Source organism: Phoxinus phoxinus, assembly GCF_949152265.1.
Source record: "Phoxinus phoxinus genome assembly, chromosome: 7".
NCBI classification, from domain to species: Eukaryota; Metazoa; Chordata; class Actinopteri; order Cypriniformes; family Leuciscidae; genus Phoxinus; species Phoxinus phoxinus.
Window position 1 is genome coordinate 12,158,169 of NC_136882.1, and position 17,086 is coordinate 12,175,254.

A 17,086-nucleotide genomic window follows, 5' to 3' on the forward strand; every position below is an offset into this window, starting at 1 on the left:
GACACAGTTTTCACAGGGTCATACGTACAGGCTATCAATTAAAATTGCTCATCCATGGTTTTCCTAGATTTTGTAACTTTTTTTTTTTGGTATTTCCTCATCATGATTGATGACTTGCTGTGTTTCAGTACTCCTAGAAGGGATGGCGTCAATGTGACGGAGTCAACAGTGAGTCAACAGCTTAGTTTGAGTGTTGGTGATGACAGTCTTGGTAGTTGGTCCAATCTGAGTTTTGAAGAAGACCACCCAGATGAGAGCAGCAGCTTTCACCATCTAAGTGACAGGTGAACAAGTCCCACCACACTTACAAGCTTACAAAGCATTAAATGAAGCATTGCTGATCGACTAATACCACACTCAAGTTCAAAGCACTTTCTTTTCTTGTGCACCTTTCACAAGCATGTGGCTCTAATCATTGTGACAATAATGATCTGGTGAATTAACAGTGGAAGGAGTGCCTTTGTGGTGACCTGACCATTGCAAACCCTCAATGCAATATTTAGAGGAGAGATCTGTGTTTGAAAAGCTCAGACTGAATTAGTGAAGTCGTGTCAATGTCAGGCACTCTTAAGTTGTATAGTAGTCTTTAAGTGTGTTTTTAAAAACATTTGTAGTCATGATTGGTTTTCAGCTGAGGTAATTTGACTGTATTCACATGTTTAGTTTGAGTTTAGGTTGTGGACTAGAAGAACCTACTACTGTATGACTCATCATTGCTAAAGAACATTTATTGTTCTCTTTATTTATTTTATACACAAACCATTTTATAATTTATTTGACGCCAGAGTTGCTGATTATCTCACCATTTTCCAAAATTGCTAAAAACACCTAGTGCCTTGTCCAGATGAGCATTTAGGGATATTGTTTTACATTCTCAGAAATATGTAAGTGTCTTTGGCTTCAAAACATGACGACTGACTCACACTGTCTTGTCTTTCAAAGGCAAGCATTGTTGAGTATTGTTTTTGGCTGCAGTGTCTCAATGGAAGCAATTTCTATCAACATTTTAATATCTCCCAAGAAACTGAAAGTTAGAATGTATGAGCAATTTTTGTTTTGGATATCCCATTCCCAAGATACCATGAAGGTATCAAAATATTTGTGAAAGGTGTGGTTGTCAGCTCGAGGCAGTGTTTCTTGAGTAACTTAGAAACTCCATAAATTCTCAGTGTGTTCAAATATAGATGATAGTTAACGGCTTTCTTTTTTTAGTTTCATGTTCTCAAGGACTGTACTAATCATTTCATTTTTACATAACATGGTTAGGGTCTTGTATTTATATAATTGATTGTCTCATGACTGAGTATTAATGAGAATGAATTCAGAAATTCTATAAAAAAAACACCTGTATTAACACTCAGTTAATTTACATAAATCAGTTTAAAGGTGGGATCAGTAGTTTTTGAAAAACACCTTTGGCCAATGTTGATATTTGAAATAACCAAAACAAACACGCCCCTATCTCGCCCCTAATTTGATAGCTCTAATCTTTCAAATGGTGATTACCGTAGACATCAGTGTTTATATCCGATCTATAAAATGTAATCCCATCCCAGTACTTTTGTGATAATTTGAATGATTGTAACAGAAATAGTAATACTCCGTGGTTGAAAAGACTGTTTTTGAAGTTGTTTATATGACAACTGCTCTCTCTAGTTCAGCGGCAGCACTAACACAGATTTGAATATTCGGTGTGATCGTACTTGCCAAAGGTTTAATAGACATAGGCGAATCGTTGTCATTTGGGAATGCGATTGCGTGGGTGATTGAATCGATTTTTTTATTTTTTAACTAATGGGTATGATTGGTGTTTGGTTGAAAATATGGTTCTTCTGAATTCAAAACAAAACACCCTTTAAACCAAAAAGCAAATAGATTAATATCAACATAAATATCGTATCAGAAATATCATAAAGCTCCAGGTAGGTTTTCTAGTTTTGCATAGAAATGGTTTTGTAGTGTTTCTTCTCTTTCTCTCCCCCAGCAGTAATGGAAACAGCAGTAGCTGGAGCAGTCTGGGTTTAGAAGGCGAGGTTTATGAAGAACATTTGTCCTTCTCTCCATCAGACAGGTTGGTCTATGGAAAGAGGTGTAGCATAGCCAGCGTCTACGGCTCTAATTACTGCATGATGTCATGCAGCTTTTTATCAGCAAGCGCTGATAAAGCGCTGACAAGTTTCTAACATTACCTATTAGAAACAAAACTTCCCTTTGTTGTTCTCCATCCTGTGTTTGGAATTAGTCAATTGAATCTTTGTGTTGTGTTGGTGGAATTGTGGGTGTAGGAAGTGTTTGGGTTGGGTCATTGACTTCATAAGGGTTTTGTGATGTATTTGCTAGAGAATGATCTATCTGTTCTAACTGCATGCTTCCTGTTCGAGTGAAAAAAAGGATGTCCCAGTCCCCAATTCTCATTAGAGTTCAGGTCCACAACATGAATCATGTGCATTTGAGTACAAAGTGACTCACTCCATACAAAAGCAACAGAGATCACTTTATAATTCATTACATCATACACGGGAAAAATATATAAAAAGCATATCTAAAAAGGAAAAAAATTCCCATGCATTTACAACCAGAAATGGATATTGTGTCATGATTGCCTTCTTGTTTAAAAAAGAAAAGAAAAGTGTGATTTAAACTTGTACTAGAAAATACTCACCCAAATGATAATATATTGCTGATTTATCTGACAATATTGCAAGTTATCATTTGTAAAAGTTTATATTTTGTAAGGATTCCTTAGGTTTTTTTATTTTTTATTTAATATTTACTATGTTTGCAGTGATTTTGCTGGTGATAGCCAAACAAAAATTGCATTGTGATGTATTTTATATTACATTTTCTAAAGACCTGTGAGTATGAGTACTACATTGAAATAGATTTAAAAGTATTTAAGGCCATCTCACATTTAATAATATAACAGTATAGAGTACAGTTACAGTTTGGTGTCTGTAAGATTTTTTTTTAATGTTTTTGAAAGAAGTCTCTTATTGCTCACCAGGGCTGCATTTTTATGCGATTAAAAATACAGTAAAACAGAAATATTCTTAAAGATTATTACAATTTAAAAGTATTCTCTACTTTAATATATTTTACAATATAATTTATTCCTGTGATCAAAGCTGAATTTTCAGCATCATTACTCCAGTCTTCAGTGTCTGTTTTTTAATATGATTTGCAGCTCAAATTGATTTCCTATTATTATCAATGTTGAAAACAGTTGTGCTGCTTAAATTATTGGTGGAAACTGTGATACATACCTTCAAAAGCCCATTTTAATATTTATTTCATTTAAACTTATGCTTGAAAATGTCTTATTATTTGCCAATATTAAATTAAGCAATATTTAGCAATAGCGGTAGACAAGATGGTTCCTTAGATTGCGTAAATATTAGTATGCAAGTCTGATAAATATTGAGAGAACTTTTTTTGCTATAATGCCCCTCCCTAAAACAGTTTTCATTCGAAGGCATCAAGAAAAAACTATTGCATTAATATCCGTTAGCATGGGCAAGTCATAAATATGGCATGAATTGTAGCTGAAACTGCAGTGGAGCTGGTTTATGTGAGAAATGGGAATGCTGGGAGCCTCTGTCACTCTCTTTTGCATGTGGTTTGTGGTGTCGTTCCCTTTAGTCTGTCACTAAGACTCTCTTACACCTGTAATATTTTTCACCTCACAGTGACTATGCTGAAGAGAAGGAAGCTGAGGCCAAAGAGGATTCAGGCGGTAAATGAAAACTATATCTCTTCTTTATATTTTCCTCCAACGCTAGTGTTTATTCTGTGGTCTGATGTTAAACCTCAACTGTTAAACTAATTTCAGCCCTTATTTTGCTGCCACTCATGTAAAGTGGTCTTGCTTGGCCTGAGCACCTTCGGCGTGCCCCAGTCAAAGCCACAAGACTATTTATCCTCGTTCCTAGTGTTCTAACTGTCAGGCCGGCTCCATGTGGGTCAACAGATGAGCTCAAGCAGAGTTCTGTGTCTGGCCTAGTTAGCAGAGAGAGCGTGGGAAACTGGTTTGCTGAAGTAGTCTAATAGCTGTGATGATTTTTGTGTATGTATGAGCTGAATGTGTGTGGTTTGTATGTGCAGGAGCGGTGCGGGATCATGGGCAGGCAGAAAGAGCTCTGCTGGTGGTCAGTACCGATGTCCAGGGTGGGACTGTGGACCCCCAGCTGACGGCTGTGCTCCAGTGGATCGCTGCCTCTATCGCTGATCTGTCTTTAATGCAGCTCAGCCATTTCTCAGGCCAGGACCTCCTCCAGGTGAGAACACTTAGGCTATGTCAGGTCAAATCCGATTATTTGTGCATCCAATCTAAATTATTGACCCGTGGTGCTCTTTGTTTTTCTAAAAAAATCTGCATTGGTTTCTTTGGCAATGACTTTGCTTTGGTAGGCATACGGCTAAAAAAACAACAGCAATGTGGAGGGGTTTTCAATAAAGATGTTGACTTATTTACAACATGACAATACTACGCTAGACTACTTCATCTTCTGAGGCAGTGGCAGAAATGTAGGATGGCGGTATGCGCGGCTTTATTCTGTGCTGTCGTGTCCGCCGGTCTCAAAACAAACAACATCTGACATGTTTATGTTTTATGTGGCGTGAGAAAGTGACATAAACCATGCGAAATCCAACGATAGCTGTCAAATTTGTATAGGATTTCAAACCACATATGAATGTAGCTCAATATAGATTTGTAAATAAATCTGAGATAAAAAAAAAATTGACGTTCACATTTGTTACATTTTGATAGGATTCCAATCAGATATGCACAAAAATCGGATTTGAACTGGCACTTTGAATGAGGTTTTAGACTTAAAAAATAATGTTTCTAAATTTTATGTTATAAAAAATAATAAAAGGACACTTCCTGCTCAGCTACTGTTCGGACGCTCTTGCTTACTGCTCCGCGCTTTGCTCTATCGCTTTTATATTTTTTATATTTTATCTTCTTTTATCAACTAATTTTAACCTCAGCAAATCAGCACAGTGCTCAAACGCTTGGATTACTACAAAAAAGCTGAATTATTTTATTCGACCAGCCTCCCACTGAAAGTTTACATTCCGGGGAAGAGAAAACACAACTGCATAAGGATAAGAGAAAATGCCTCTTCTGGAATCTACTTGCTGCACTAACTGCCACAGACTTTTGCAAAGGATTGCAGTTCTTGAAACAAAGTTATTTGCGGGACCACCAAACCAGACGGAACACACAACAGAGCTCCGTCATGGACGCCCTCAGCATACAGCAGGTGAGCCCCATGAATCTACTGCTCCTCAACAGGCCATACTGAGTGTAGAGAAACAAGCCGATCGACCTACAAATCGATGGCACACACAGGGAGCGAGACCCAAAGGCAATCGAGACATCAGATTGTCACGAGTATCACATATTGCCGCAATAGCATCCTCTACCCCAGATACGGCTCTGACAAGGATTGCAAACACTGGTCTCCTACCACCGCCTATACATCTTGAGAACAGATTTGAAGTATTAATGAATGTAAATGAGGAATCTCCAAACGTGATGAATGTGATCGAACACAGACTGGATAAGCCAGTAGCTAACACTGATGCTAACTTGCGCTCAAGGTCGAGCAGACAGCGGCACAGAGCTCAGAGCCTAGCCGAGCACACGACTCTGATAGTGGGTGATTCAATTATCCGACACACTAGTAGCAGGGATACAACTACGTGCTGCCTTCCACAAGCAACAACTTCTGATGTAAACAGGGAACTTGAGAACATTCTGATGAAACATAAGACTGCAAATCGACTCATCATTCATGTGGGGAAAAATGATATTCATAAAGAGCAGTCAGAACTCCTTAAGAAGGATTTCAATGAACTTCTTGAAACACTTAAAAGACTGAAAGTACAAACATTCATCAGCGGACCACTCCCAGCAAGAGGAACAAACAGGTTTTCGCGGTTGCTTGGGCTTAATACATGGCTCCAAAAAACCTGCAATATAAAAGGAGTGAACTTCATTGACAACTTCAATCTTTTCTGGAGTCAGAGGCAACTGTTCCAACAGGACGGACACCACCCAAACAAACTTGGTTCAAGAGTGCTAAAGGACAATATCTACTTCTCCCTCAATCATCCTTCTGCAGTGTGTGCCAATCCACTCAACCTGAATGGCACACACACACCTGGACACAGTATGAATGACCACAGGACTTCACTCCAGCACCTGAATGGACATGCGGTTGACACGTCACACAAGGACAATGATAACACCACTCAGCCACAACAACTTCTGCTCACGGACACAATCTCAGCTGAGCCCTGCCCACAGACAGACTGTGACATACTAGAACTGCTCCAAGATTCAACACCCAAGGACGACTTCCTGGAAAACAGCCAGGGAAACCAGGACAGCATATTACAGCCTCCGATAACACCAGAACAACAACAGCCCCTCTCACCAGACACGCTATCTCTATCTCCAGCATCTCCACTTCTGTGCTTCTCAGAGAGAATGGAAAAACTGGTCTTTGCTGGAACCAAACTATCCCATTCTTTTGCTAGCCCCCAGATATCAACCAAAAAACGGCAGGCCCCAAAACCACCAAAGCCAGCGGGCCCCGCTCGCCCTCCCCCTCCTCCTGCAAGAGTTCTTCGGGCTCTGCCACAACGACAGGTCTCACACCCTCCTCCTTCTGCTCGAGGTGAACTAAAAACAACTGATACCAGCTCTCATTGATATGTGTCGGGTCCCCGCTATGATAACAGTAACTTTCTCAAATGTTTACAGAACAAGCGGGAACCCTGTGTGCCTGTATCTTTCTCTATTGCGGTTCGATTACATGATAGAAAGTCTAAGGCCTTCAAAAGCCGTACAGCAAACCCATCTAATCTGGTGCCTATTACACGCCAAACTAAGACTGCTGTGCGGACAAAAAGTAAGACTGTTAAGTTAGCACTCTTAAACATCTGCTCACTTAAAAATAAATCACTTCTAGTCAATGACTTAATAACCACATACAACCTGGATTTTATGTTTCTAAATGAAACTTGGCTAGAAGACAACTGCAGTGCAACTGTCCTCAATGAAACATCACCTCCTAACTTCACTTTTATGAGTGTCTGCAGAGCGGGTAGGAGAGGTGGGGGAGTAGCTGCTCTTTTTAAAGATGTCTATCCATGTAAGCAAATATCATTTGGTAATTACCCGTCTTTTGAATATCTGGGTATTGTGTTAAAAGGTGCTCCACGCATTTTACTAATCATTGTTTACAGGCCTCCAAAATACTCTTTAGCCTTTGCTGAGGATTTTACAGAACTGTTATCAACCATTTCCTCAGAGTTTGACTGTTTTGCTATTGCCGGAGATTTCAACATCCACATAGACAATGCAGAAAACAATATGGCAAAAGAAATCAAAACTGTTTTAAAAACTTTTGATCTGACTCAGCATGTACATGGACCGACACACAATCGTGGACACACTCTAGATTTACTTATCAGTAAGGGTCTAAACATTTCATCGATTGTTATTAAGGATGTAGCACTGTCTGATCATTTCTGTATTTTCTTTGATATATTGATCTCTCCTGCCATTGAAGCTCGATCTGTGCCTGTCAAAAAGAGATGCTTAAATGAGAACACTAGTGTACTATTTATGAAGGCTATATCTTTAACACCAAGCATATCTGCTGACTCTGTTGATTTTCTCCTTGATTCTTTTAACTCAAAAGTTAAAAGTGTAATTGATGATATTGCTCCTGTGAAGGTCAGGAAGAGTGGTAGACAAAAGGCACCCTGGAGAAACTCAACAGCAGTGCAAAATATGAAAAGACAATGCAGAAAAGCAGAGCGCATGTGGCGGAAGACAAAACTTGTAGTCCATTATAACATCTACAAAGACACCATCCATGCTTTCAATATGGAACTAGGCAAAGCTAGACAGACTTTCTTCTCAAATATTATTAACAGCAACTTAAACAACACACGCACTCTTTTTGCTACTGTAGAAAGATTAACGAACCCCCCGAGCCAGATTCCCAGTGAAATGCTCTCAGACAGCAAGTGCAGTGAGTTTGCTTCTTTCTTCTCTGAGAAAATCAATAATATCAGAAAGGTGATCAGCACATCCTTGAGTTGCACTGGGGTCAGACAGATCAGACCACAACCTGAGAAAGTTACTATGTCTGATTTCAAAGAAATTGATGGCAAAATTTTGGAAGAAACCGTACAGCACCTTAAAACATCAACCTGCGCCCTTGACGCTCTTCCCACATCTTTCTTCAAAAGTGTGTTAAACAGCTTAGAAGCAGATCTCCTAGAAGTGGTAAATGCCTCACTTCTCTCTGGAAGTTTTCCAAACTCCCTGAAAACTGCAGTTGTCAAACCCCTCCTAAAAAAGAGTAATCTTGATAAGACTATATTAAGCAATTATAGACCGATCTCAAATCTTCCTTTCATTGGCAAGATCATTGAAAAAGTTGTTTTCAATCAGCTGAACAAATTCTTAAGCTCGAATGGATACTTTGACAATTTTCAATCTGGTTTCCGATCGCATCACAGCACAGAGACAGCGCTCATAAAGATAATTAACGATATTCGCTTAAATACTGATACAGGCAAAATATCAGTGCTGGTACTACTCGACCTCAGTGCTGCATTTGACACTGTTGATCACAACATACTTCTTGACAGGCTGGAAAACTGGGTGGGTCTTTCTGGGATAGTCCTGAAATGGTTCAGGTCATACTTAGAAGCGAGAGGTTATTATGTGAGTATAGGAGACCATAAGTCTGAGTGGACATCCATGACATGCGGAGTTCCTCAAGGCTCAATTCTTGCGCCACTCCTATTCAACCTGTACATGCTTCCAATGAGCCAAATAATGAGAAAGAACCAAATCTCTTACCACAGCTATGCAGACGACACACAGATCTACTTAGCCCTATCGCCTAACGATTACAGCCCCATTGACTCCCTGTTCCAATGCATTGATGAAGTCAACAGCTGGATGTGCCAAAACTTTCTTCAGTTAAACAAAGACAAAACTGAAGTCATTGCGTTTGGAAACAAAGATGAAGTTCTCAAGGTGAATGCATACCTCCACTCTAGAGGTCAAACAACTAAAAATCAAGTCAGGAATCTTGGTGTGTCTCTAGAGTCAGACCTTAGCTTCAGTAGTCATGTCAAAGCAATAACTAAATCAGCATACTATCATCTGAAAAATATTGCAAGAATTAGATGCTTTGTTTCCAGTCAAGACTTAGAGAAAATTGTGCATGCTTTCATCACCAGCAGGGTGGATTATTGTAATGGACTCCTCACTGGCCTTCCCAAAAAGACCATAAGACAGTTGCAGCTCGTACAGAACGCTGCCGCCAGGATCCTGAGCAGAACCAGAAAATATGAACATATCACACCAGTCCTCAGGTCTTTACACTGGCTTCCAGTCACATTTAGGATTGATTTTAAAATATTATTACTGGTATATAAATCATTTAATGGCCTAGGACCTCAATACATTGCAGATATGCTCACTGAATATAAACCCAACAGATCACTGAGATCATTAGGATCACATCAACTAGAAATACCAAGGGTTCACTCAAAGCAAGGAGAGTCCGCTTTTAGCTATTATGCCAGCCGTAGCTGGAACCAGCTTCCAGAAGAGATCAGGTGTGCTCCTACAGTAGCCACATTCAAATCCAGACTCAAAACACTTCTGTTTAACATTGCATTTACTGAATGAGCACTGTGCCACTGTTCGTCCGACTGTTTGCACTGTATTTTATTTTATTTTATTTTTATTTTTTACTCTAAACTGTTTTAATTATTCTTATTTCTTTTGATTATTTTAATTTCTTCTATGTAAAGCACTTTGAATTACCATTGTGTATGAAATGTGCTATATAAATAAACTTGCCTTGCCTTGCCTTGCCTTGTTTCGCATTATTTTTTAAATGTGGCCGATATCAGATTCAAGTGTGAACAGGTCATGATCCTGAACTGCCCCTGTATGTGCAAAAGAACAATAACAAAGACGCTGTCAAACGGAAGTAAACACGGACGTTACTGAAGTCAGCATTTACGCGTTAATTTATAAGGCGATAAGTCGTGGCAGACAGTGAATTTGTGTGCAGGCGATATAGATGATCAGGGGAAAAAGAGCAAAGTTTTTCTTGTACTGGTTTGTGCTGTTCACACTGTTATTCAAAAAACTGGGTCGCATATGAGCAAACAATTTGGATTTGGGCCACATTTACCTGCATTCTGAATGTAGTCTAAGTATTACTATATGTGCAGTAATAGTATATTGCAAGTTATCAATTAATTGTTGACCGTTTGGCCAAATCAAAAAGGTTTCCTTTGGTTTCTTTAACTTTATTGAGGCCTGGGAGATTATATATATATATATATATATATATATATATATATATATATATATATATATATTAGGGCTGTCAAACGATTAAAATATTTAATCGCGATTAATCGCATGAATGTCATAGTTAACTCGCGATTAATCGCACATTTTTATCTATTCTAAATGTCTCTTGATTTCTTTTTGTCAGAGGTGTCAAAAGTATTCACATTCATTACTCAAGTAGAAGTACAGATACTAGGGTTTAAAATGACTTCTGTAGAAGTTGAAGTATCAACTCAAGCTTTTTACTCAAGTAAAAGTGTAAAAGTACTGGATTTTAAAACTACTTAAAGTATAAAAGTAAAAGTAATGCAAGGCAAAAAATGCCATTAAGGACAAAAACTTAGACCGCGCCAAAGGGGTCTAAGGCCATAATGACTATAATGTTATATTAAAATGTAAATGTTGAAAAACTTGTGAGGCACTAGGCCACCTGTTTCAGCTGCATATAAGGATTTCGGATATTGCCATCTTTGTGGGGATATTTTGACACTATAATGGTTGCGCGCACACACACACACACACACACACACACTCTCTCCTCTCTCTCACACACACACTCTCTCTCTCCTCTCTCTCTCTCTCACTCACACACACACGCACTCTCTCACTCTCTCTCTCACTCACACACACACACACACACACACACACGCACGCACACACTCTCTCTTCTCTCTCTCCACACTCTCTCTCTTCTCTCTCACACACACACTCTCTCTCCTCTCTCACACACACTTGCCACTTATCCCGCGATTGTCATACAGTAGGCAATATTGTAAAAACGGCTGTCCCCAAAGCAATATTTGACGCGATTTGCCCCGTATTCTTGAGCACAAAACTGTTGATTAATTTCTCCCTCGCTTACCGCATCTACAGTAGGTTTCCTTCGGAGGAGTTTTGCCGCTTTGCACAACCAAATGTAACTACAGCGTGCCGCGCGGACAGCCTCTCACAAGTTAGAAAGAAAACACAAAGCCAATCAGTTTAGCGATGTGTGTTCAGGAGGCGGGACTCAGATCTAAAACAAGCAGAAATGAAATAGGAGTAACGAGGCTATTTTTAAAATGTAAGGAGTAGAAAGTACAGATAATTGCGTGAAAATGTAAGGAGTAGAAGTAAAAAGTCGGCTGAAAAATAATTACTCAAGTAAAGTATAGATACCCAAATTTTCTACTTAAGTAATGTAACGAAGTATTTGTACTTCGTTACTTGACACCTCTGCTTTTTGTCCCATTATATTTTCTCATTTTAATGCTCTTATCAACATGGAAAAGTGGATCGGCTTGCTTTGTGCAAATGTTTTTTATTGAAAACAACATTGGGATACTGTGTTCAATTTCACACTAACAGTCTCACTTGGAGCAAATAATCTCTCACACAATGTAACACTGTCCATCAATAAAAGGGTGAAAGAAATACTGACGAGGTAACGTTACTGATATTGACGAGTGGGCGTAGAAACGCATCAGCTGTGTGTGTGCTTGACCATCAAGTGATTTTTCAGACTGGACCTGCTGCGATGATAGCTCAGTTCACAATGACAAAACACACAGATCACTTTGGTCTTGTCAATTGAACCATTTCGCAACTTTTTAAAAGTAAACTTTCCATTCAGAATCTTATTGGCATCCATTTCGGCGTCTCGCGCTCATCATTCATCCACTCAAAACGTAACGTTAAAGAGGGTCGCACACCTTGACGAGAAGCGCAGCACCTCGTATTTAAAATTCGAACACATTATTCTGTATGAGTGTACACACACCGGCGGCGCTATTCAGCGTTTTTATTGCTGGCCATAAACTGAGAAAGTGCGCGTCCGATGTGCGATACGAGTTGTCCTAGATGCGGCTCGGCGCTGCGTTTCTCGTTCACTCCTTGGCTGGTTCGCATCGCAAGCCCAAACAAGTGTGCGCGGCGCGCCTGTTGTTTTGTTTCTGGTCTAGCTAGATCCGGTGTGGTGTTGTAGTTTTAATAACGTTACTAGTTGTTGCAAAAGCATGTGAAAAAAATACAAAGTTTGCTAGGCGTTAATCTCGCGATAAAAAAATTGACGCTGTTAAAATGGGTTTGCGTTAACGCCGTTAATAACGCGTTTAACGGACAGCCCTAATATATATATATATATATATATATATATATATATAATAAAAGAACAGCATTTATTGGAAAGGAAATCTTTTGTAGCCTTATAGATCAATTGAATGCGTGTTTGCTGAATAAAAGTATTTATTTCATGTCGAAGAAGAATTGTACTGGCCCCAAACTTTTAAACAGTAGTGCATTAGTTCATAAAATAATCAAATATAATTGGCTCATTTCACAATTTTTTTTATTTTAAATGTAGGTTAATTTATTTGAAAGATATTTGTTTCTTTAAAATATTTTAAAATATGTAAAGTGTCACACAGGGACTTAAGTGAACATTCTTGAGTGATGACGCAAACTGTTAAATAAATAGATTCACAGTTATTGAAACTGGATGTTTATGTATTTACTCTCAAACTCAAAGTGAGTATCATATGATGTTAATTAGAATGTTTTATCTCTATAAACTAACTCCATCAGTACCTATCAGGATGTTTCCGATCCAAAAGCTTCGCCTGATTTCATGTGTTTTTCTCTGGCTCTAGCTGCCGGCCGTGGCCCAGAGGCTGAAGGAGAGAGAGTTCAGGGTCGCCGACCTCCTGCAGGCTCTGCTGAGATACTTTGAAGAGTGTCGCTCCGAGGAAGAGACACGACAGGCTGGAGACACGAGACGGGGCCACAAGAGCCTCTTCCAGTGGCTCCTAGAACAAGCGTAAATCACCATCATACACTGACACCCGTCAGCTATTAAAGATGAAGTTTCCTGTCACTTTACAGTGATCTGCAATTAATCTGCCAAACTTAGAGGCATAGCCAGTGGAATGTGTTTGTGTTGTGTATTGCTTGTGCACCAGTGGCCACCCAGGGGGCGCCATACTGAAGTATACAAACAACTGAAGTAATCTAAGAGCCGTTCGTTCAAGTGTGTGTTTTGCATGCCGTCACCGAGAGTCCCTTTTGCTTGCTTTCACCTCTCACCTCTTGTTTTCTTTAAGATTAGACTGCATATCACACGTTCGGCGCACCGTCAGTGAGTTTTGCTTTCACACCTTGCCACAACACAAGACTGATGGGTTTTTTGAGTTGGTTTGTTGTAAGGGAATCCCCATGGCTGCAGGAAAGCTTATGTCATCTACATGCCTCTCCTTTACGGTGATGTTTGCACTTGTCGAAGGGACCAGCCATGCAATCCAGCAGCGCTCCGGGTCACCGGAAGGTATTCCATGGCACATAACTCAAGTGAATCACAGTCAGGGGTAATTATAATAATTGCCTAAAATTATATTTACCCGGTTTAGCACATTTTTGGCACCAATACTTACCAGTCATAACAGTTTAAAAATATATTTCCATTGGCAATTAGACACAAGATAGTTGCTGTTGAATGAATCCATCAATATGTAGTCAATTTTACATTCCCCTGTTGTGACATCCAGTCATTATTTCTGAATGATAAAAAGCCCTTTAGCTATGTACATTCATAATAGTTCAAAATGAATCGGTATACCTGTAAATATGCTTTTCTTTAATTTAAAATTGAAATGAATTGTTTACACCAGAGGCTGCGATTAGACTCCACATGATCATTAAGATCACTAAAGAGTGCAGGGGTTTGTGTTGCCAACTTACAGAAAAACACAAATATACTTTTAAGCCTACTTTAAAAAGCTGCTAAACCTGGAAACCCCCCTTTTGCCAAAAGAGGAAACTCGCAGTAAGCTTCTTTTAAAACTATTGAACAGGGGACTTTTCTCTCATATTCTCCTGGCGTTGTCCACTCATTGAAGGTTACTGTGACGCACTGGTAGTGCACTGCTAAATGAGGACGCCTCTGCAGTGAGTATATCTGATCTAGTCACCATCTCTACAGTCTCCTCCTCTACGTGGACCTTCTTTACTCACTGCCTGCCCTTTAGTGTGCACTACACCGAATATTGCACTTTACTGAGGAATGGTCAGACAGGACTTTCCCTATATCTTTCTTTAGACCTCAAGAAACAATCTTTATTATTGCAATGCATAAGCGATAGATCGCCAACAGCTAGTAGGTGTTTGTCACGTGTAACTTATTAAGCCTCAAGGGACCTGTATGAAATGTATTTGCACTCCGCAGTTTTGTGCTTCAAGGAAAACTACTAATTTTCTACTCACTCATGTCAGACTAAATCTGTATGTTGCTTTTTTTTTTTGGAACACATACATTTTGGTAGAATCTTAACACTGCTATTTCCATATAACAGTAATTCCTAGTGACTGCGACTGCCAAGCTCCAAAAAAGGAAAAGAAAGCGAAGTAGTCCATACGACCTGCAAGCAGTATTCTTAATATTAAAGTCTTCGTACGATAGTTTTCTTTATTGAATTTTAAATGATCTAGCCCACATTTGCGTTCAAGATTTAAATAATTATGTATTATGTTTAGTTAAACAATCACAAGATAATTTTTGAATGTATGAAATATAGATAAGCTTTGGAAAAGTGGATGATACATGTGACATAATGGTAAAGAAAAATAGAGATATTGTATGGCTTCAGAAATCGTAGAATATTGCGCACAAGTTTCTTTGTTTTTGTTTTTTGTTTTTTTGTCAAGATGAACTAATGTTGTATAGTGTAGAAATTCTTCAAAAATTCTGCTTTTGCGTTCCACTGAAAAATAAAAGCATATGGATTTGTAACGGAGCCCCGCACATGACATGCAGGAAAACAATCTGTATATTGTGGCGATTCGTTCCCATGATTTACTAATATGTCAGCACGTTTTACTAATTCGTTCCCTCGTTTTTTAGTAAATCGCACGCACAATATAATAATTTGTTCCATCAATTTACTAAATCGTGGCCATGAATTTGTTCCCTTGATTTAGTTGACTCCAAATGAAGGAACAAATTACTTCAATGTGGCCACGCTTTACTAAAGCGAGGGAACAAATTACGGTAATAAATCGTGGGAATGAGTTCTTTATTCATGGCCATGGTGTAACTAAAACAAGAAACGAATTCTTAATTAGTGGCCAAGATATATACATTTATATTTTTACATTTTTTTGTCCGGATGTAATGTGCAGGGCTTTGTCGTTTGGAACAACAATGTGTCCTTTTAGTTTAATTGACATGATCCTGCATGTCTTGCTCAGATACTGTTACAGTGTGTTTTGATGATAAGAGAAACAATATGGAGGCAATCAGAGTTGTAAAGATCGTTGTATCTTGTGGTTTCTTTCATGTATTTGCCCTGTAACATGCATGATGCGCTTTCAGCCCATGCTTCATGTACTTCTCTTTACGTGTGCATGATGCGGATTCATTATCTTGTGCATGGTTTCAATCTGGCTGACACCATATATGCTCACACTACCTACTACAATGAAAAAAAAAAAGCATTTCTGTATTCATGCTGTTAAAACTTCAGCGCTGCCAAATATTTTTGGATCTGCACTTACATGGTATTTGTTCACATTCTTTTAAAATGTTTTTTAAAAACCTGCCATACCATGTTGAGTTGGACATTTTCATATGATAGCAGTATCACTTAAACCATAATGTGGGAGAGGCTAAATAAGTTAAATACTGTATACGAACATTGAAGCTTGAGTAGATTAAAAAAAAAAAGTTGGCACAAGTATGCCGTGACCATCAGCGCTGCCTCATAATTAGTGGGATTGTACGTGCATCTGTGTTCTTGCAGTAATTGTAAACATTAGTGCTGTAGATGTTCTGCCCTTGTTCTTATTCACCTTATTTTTGTGTACATTCCTATCGTTCACAAATGATCTATAGCTATTTTGTTAAGTAAGGCCACATGTATAATGCAAAGTACACGCCATACTAAACAGATGAATATTTTGTTACTTGTGCAGTGTTTCTCCATTCTATCTCATAGTATAGTGGGCAAATGATACACAGTGACTTCTCTATTTTCTTCCTGCCCATTTGTATAATCTTGCCAAATAAGATATTTAATAATTTATGTAAGTATAAGTTGCAATGGTGAATACACTACTTGTCCCCCAGTGAAGTTGCTGAGTAGTTTACACATGATTAAAGCTTAATGCACTACACCTGTACACTGTAAAAAGCTGTGGGTAATAAAGCTTTTTCATTTGAATTGTGATGTGTGCTTATTTACTTTTCACATGAATGGGCTCATGTAAGGAGGTATCATATTTTTCTTAATTATCATGTACAGACATCACTGGAGTGTGCTTATGACGTTGTGCAAAGAACTATTTGGGGCTTCAGGGTCCAATCACATTTGACTATGTGATATGCAGGGCAGTCTTTTAACTTGAGCGCCCAAATTTTAGAATGCGAGACGATATGAGTGCAACGGTCAACCATGTCTGTCCAGTGCATGTTTACATAGAAGGATAATGGAAAGGTTGCACAGTGGAATGCAAAAATGCATTCTGTGTGAATGGCCCCTAACATGACAATAAACATGTTTGCCTGTGCAGTTATCGAGCTACAGTGGAGTATTACGTAGTCTAGCTAATCTGTCCAAGTGTTAGACAATGTTTAATTGTAATGCAATTAATATTTCATCCAGAAAGTGTACTTTCTGGATGAAGCTGAGCTACAATTGTACGGTGGCC

At 38.8% G+C, this 17,086-nt stretch overlaps 1 protein-coding gene across 6 annotated transcripts in view; it reads left to right on the forward strand.

Annotated features, from left to right (window-relative positions):
* Positions 1-16,599, forward strand: part of akap11 (A kinase (PRKA) anchor protein 11) — a 30,742-nt gene extending 14,143 nt beyond the window's left edge. For 2 of the 6 annotated variants that reach the window (XM_079617757.1, XM_079617755.1), the window contains exons 8-12: positions 129-284; positions 1,988-2,071; positions 3,687-3,733; positions 4,102-4,274; positions 13,039-16,599. In XM_079617757.1, the coding sequence (XP_079473883.1) occupies positions 129-284; positions 1,988-2,071; positions 3,687-3,733; positions 4,102-4,274; positions 13,039-13,209 (631 nt within the window). In that variant the 3' untranslated portion in view covers positions 13,210-16,599. Of the gene's footprint in view, positions 1-128; positions 285-1,984; positions 2,072-3,686; positions 3,734-4,101; positions 4,275-13,038 lie in introns of all 6 variants that reach the window. The other 4 variants (XM_079617756.1, XM_079617754.1, XM_079617759.1 and 1 more) reach the window with 2 other exon arrangements.
* The last annotated feature ends 487 nt before the right edge of the window (positions 16,600-17,086 follow it).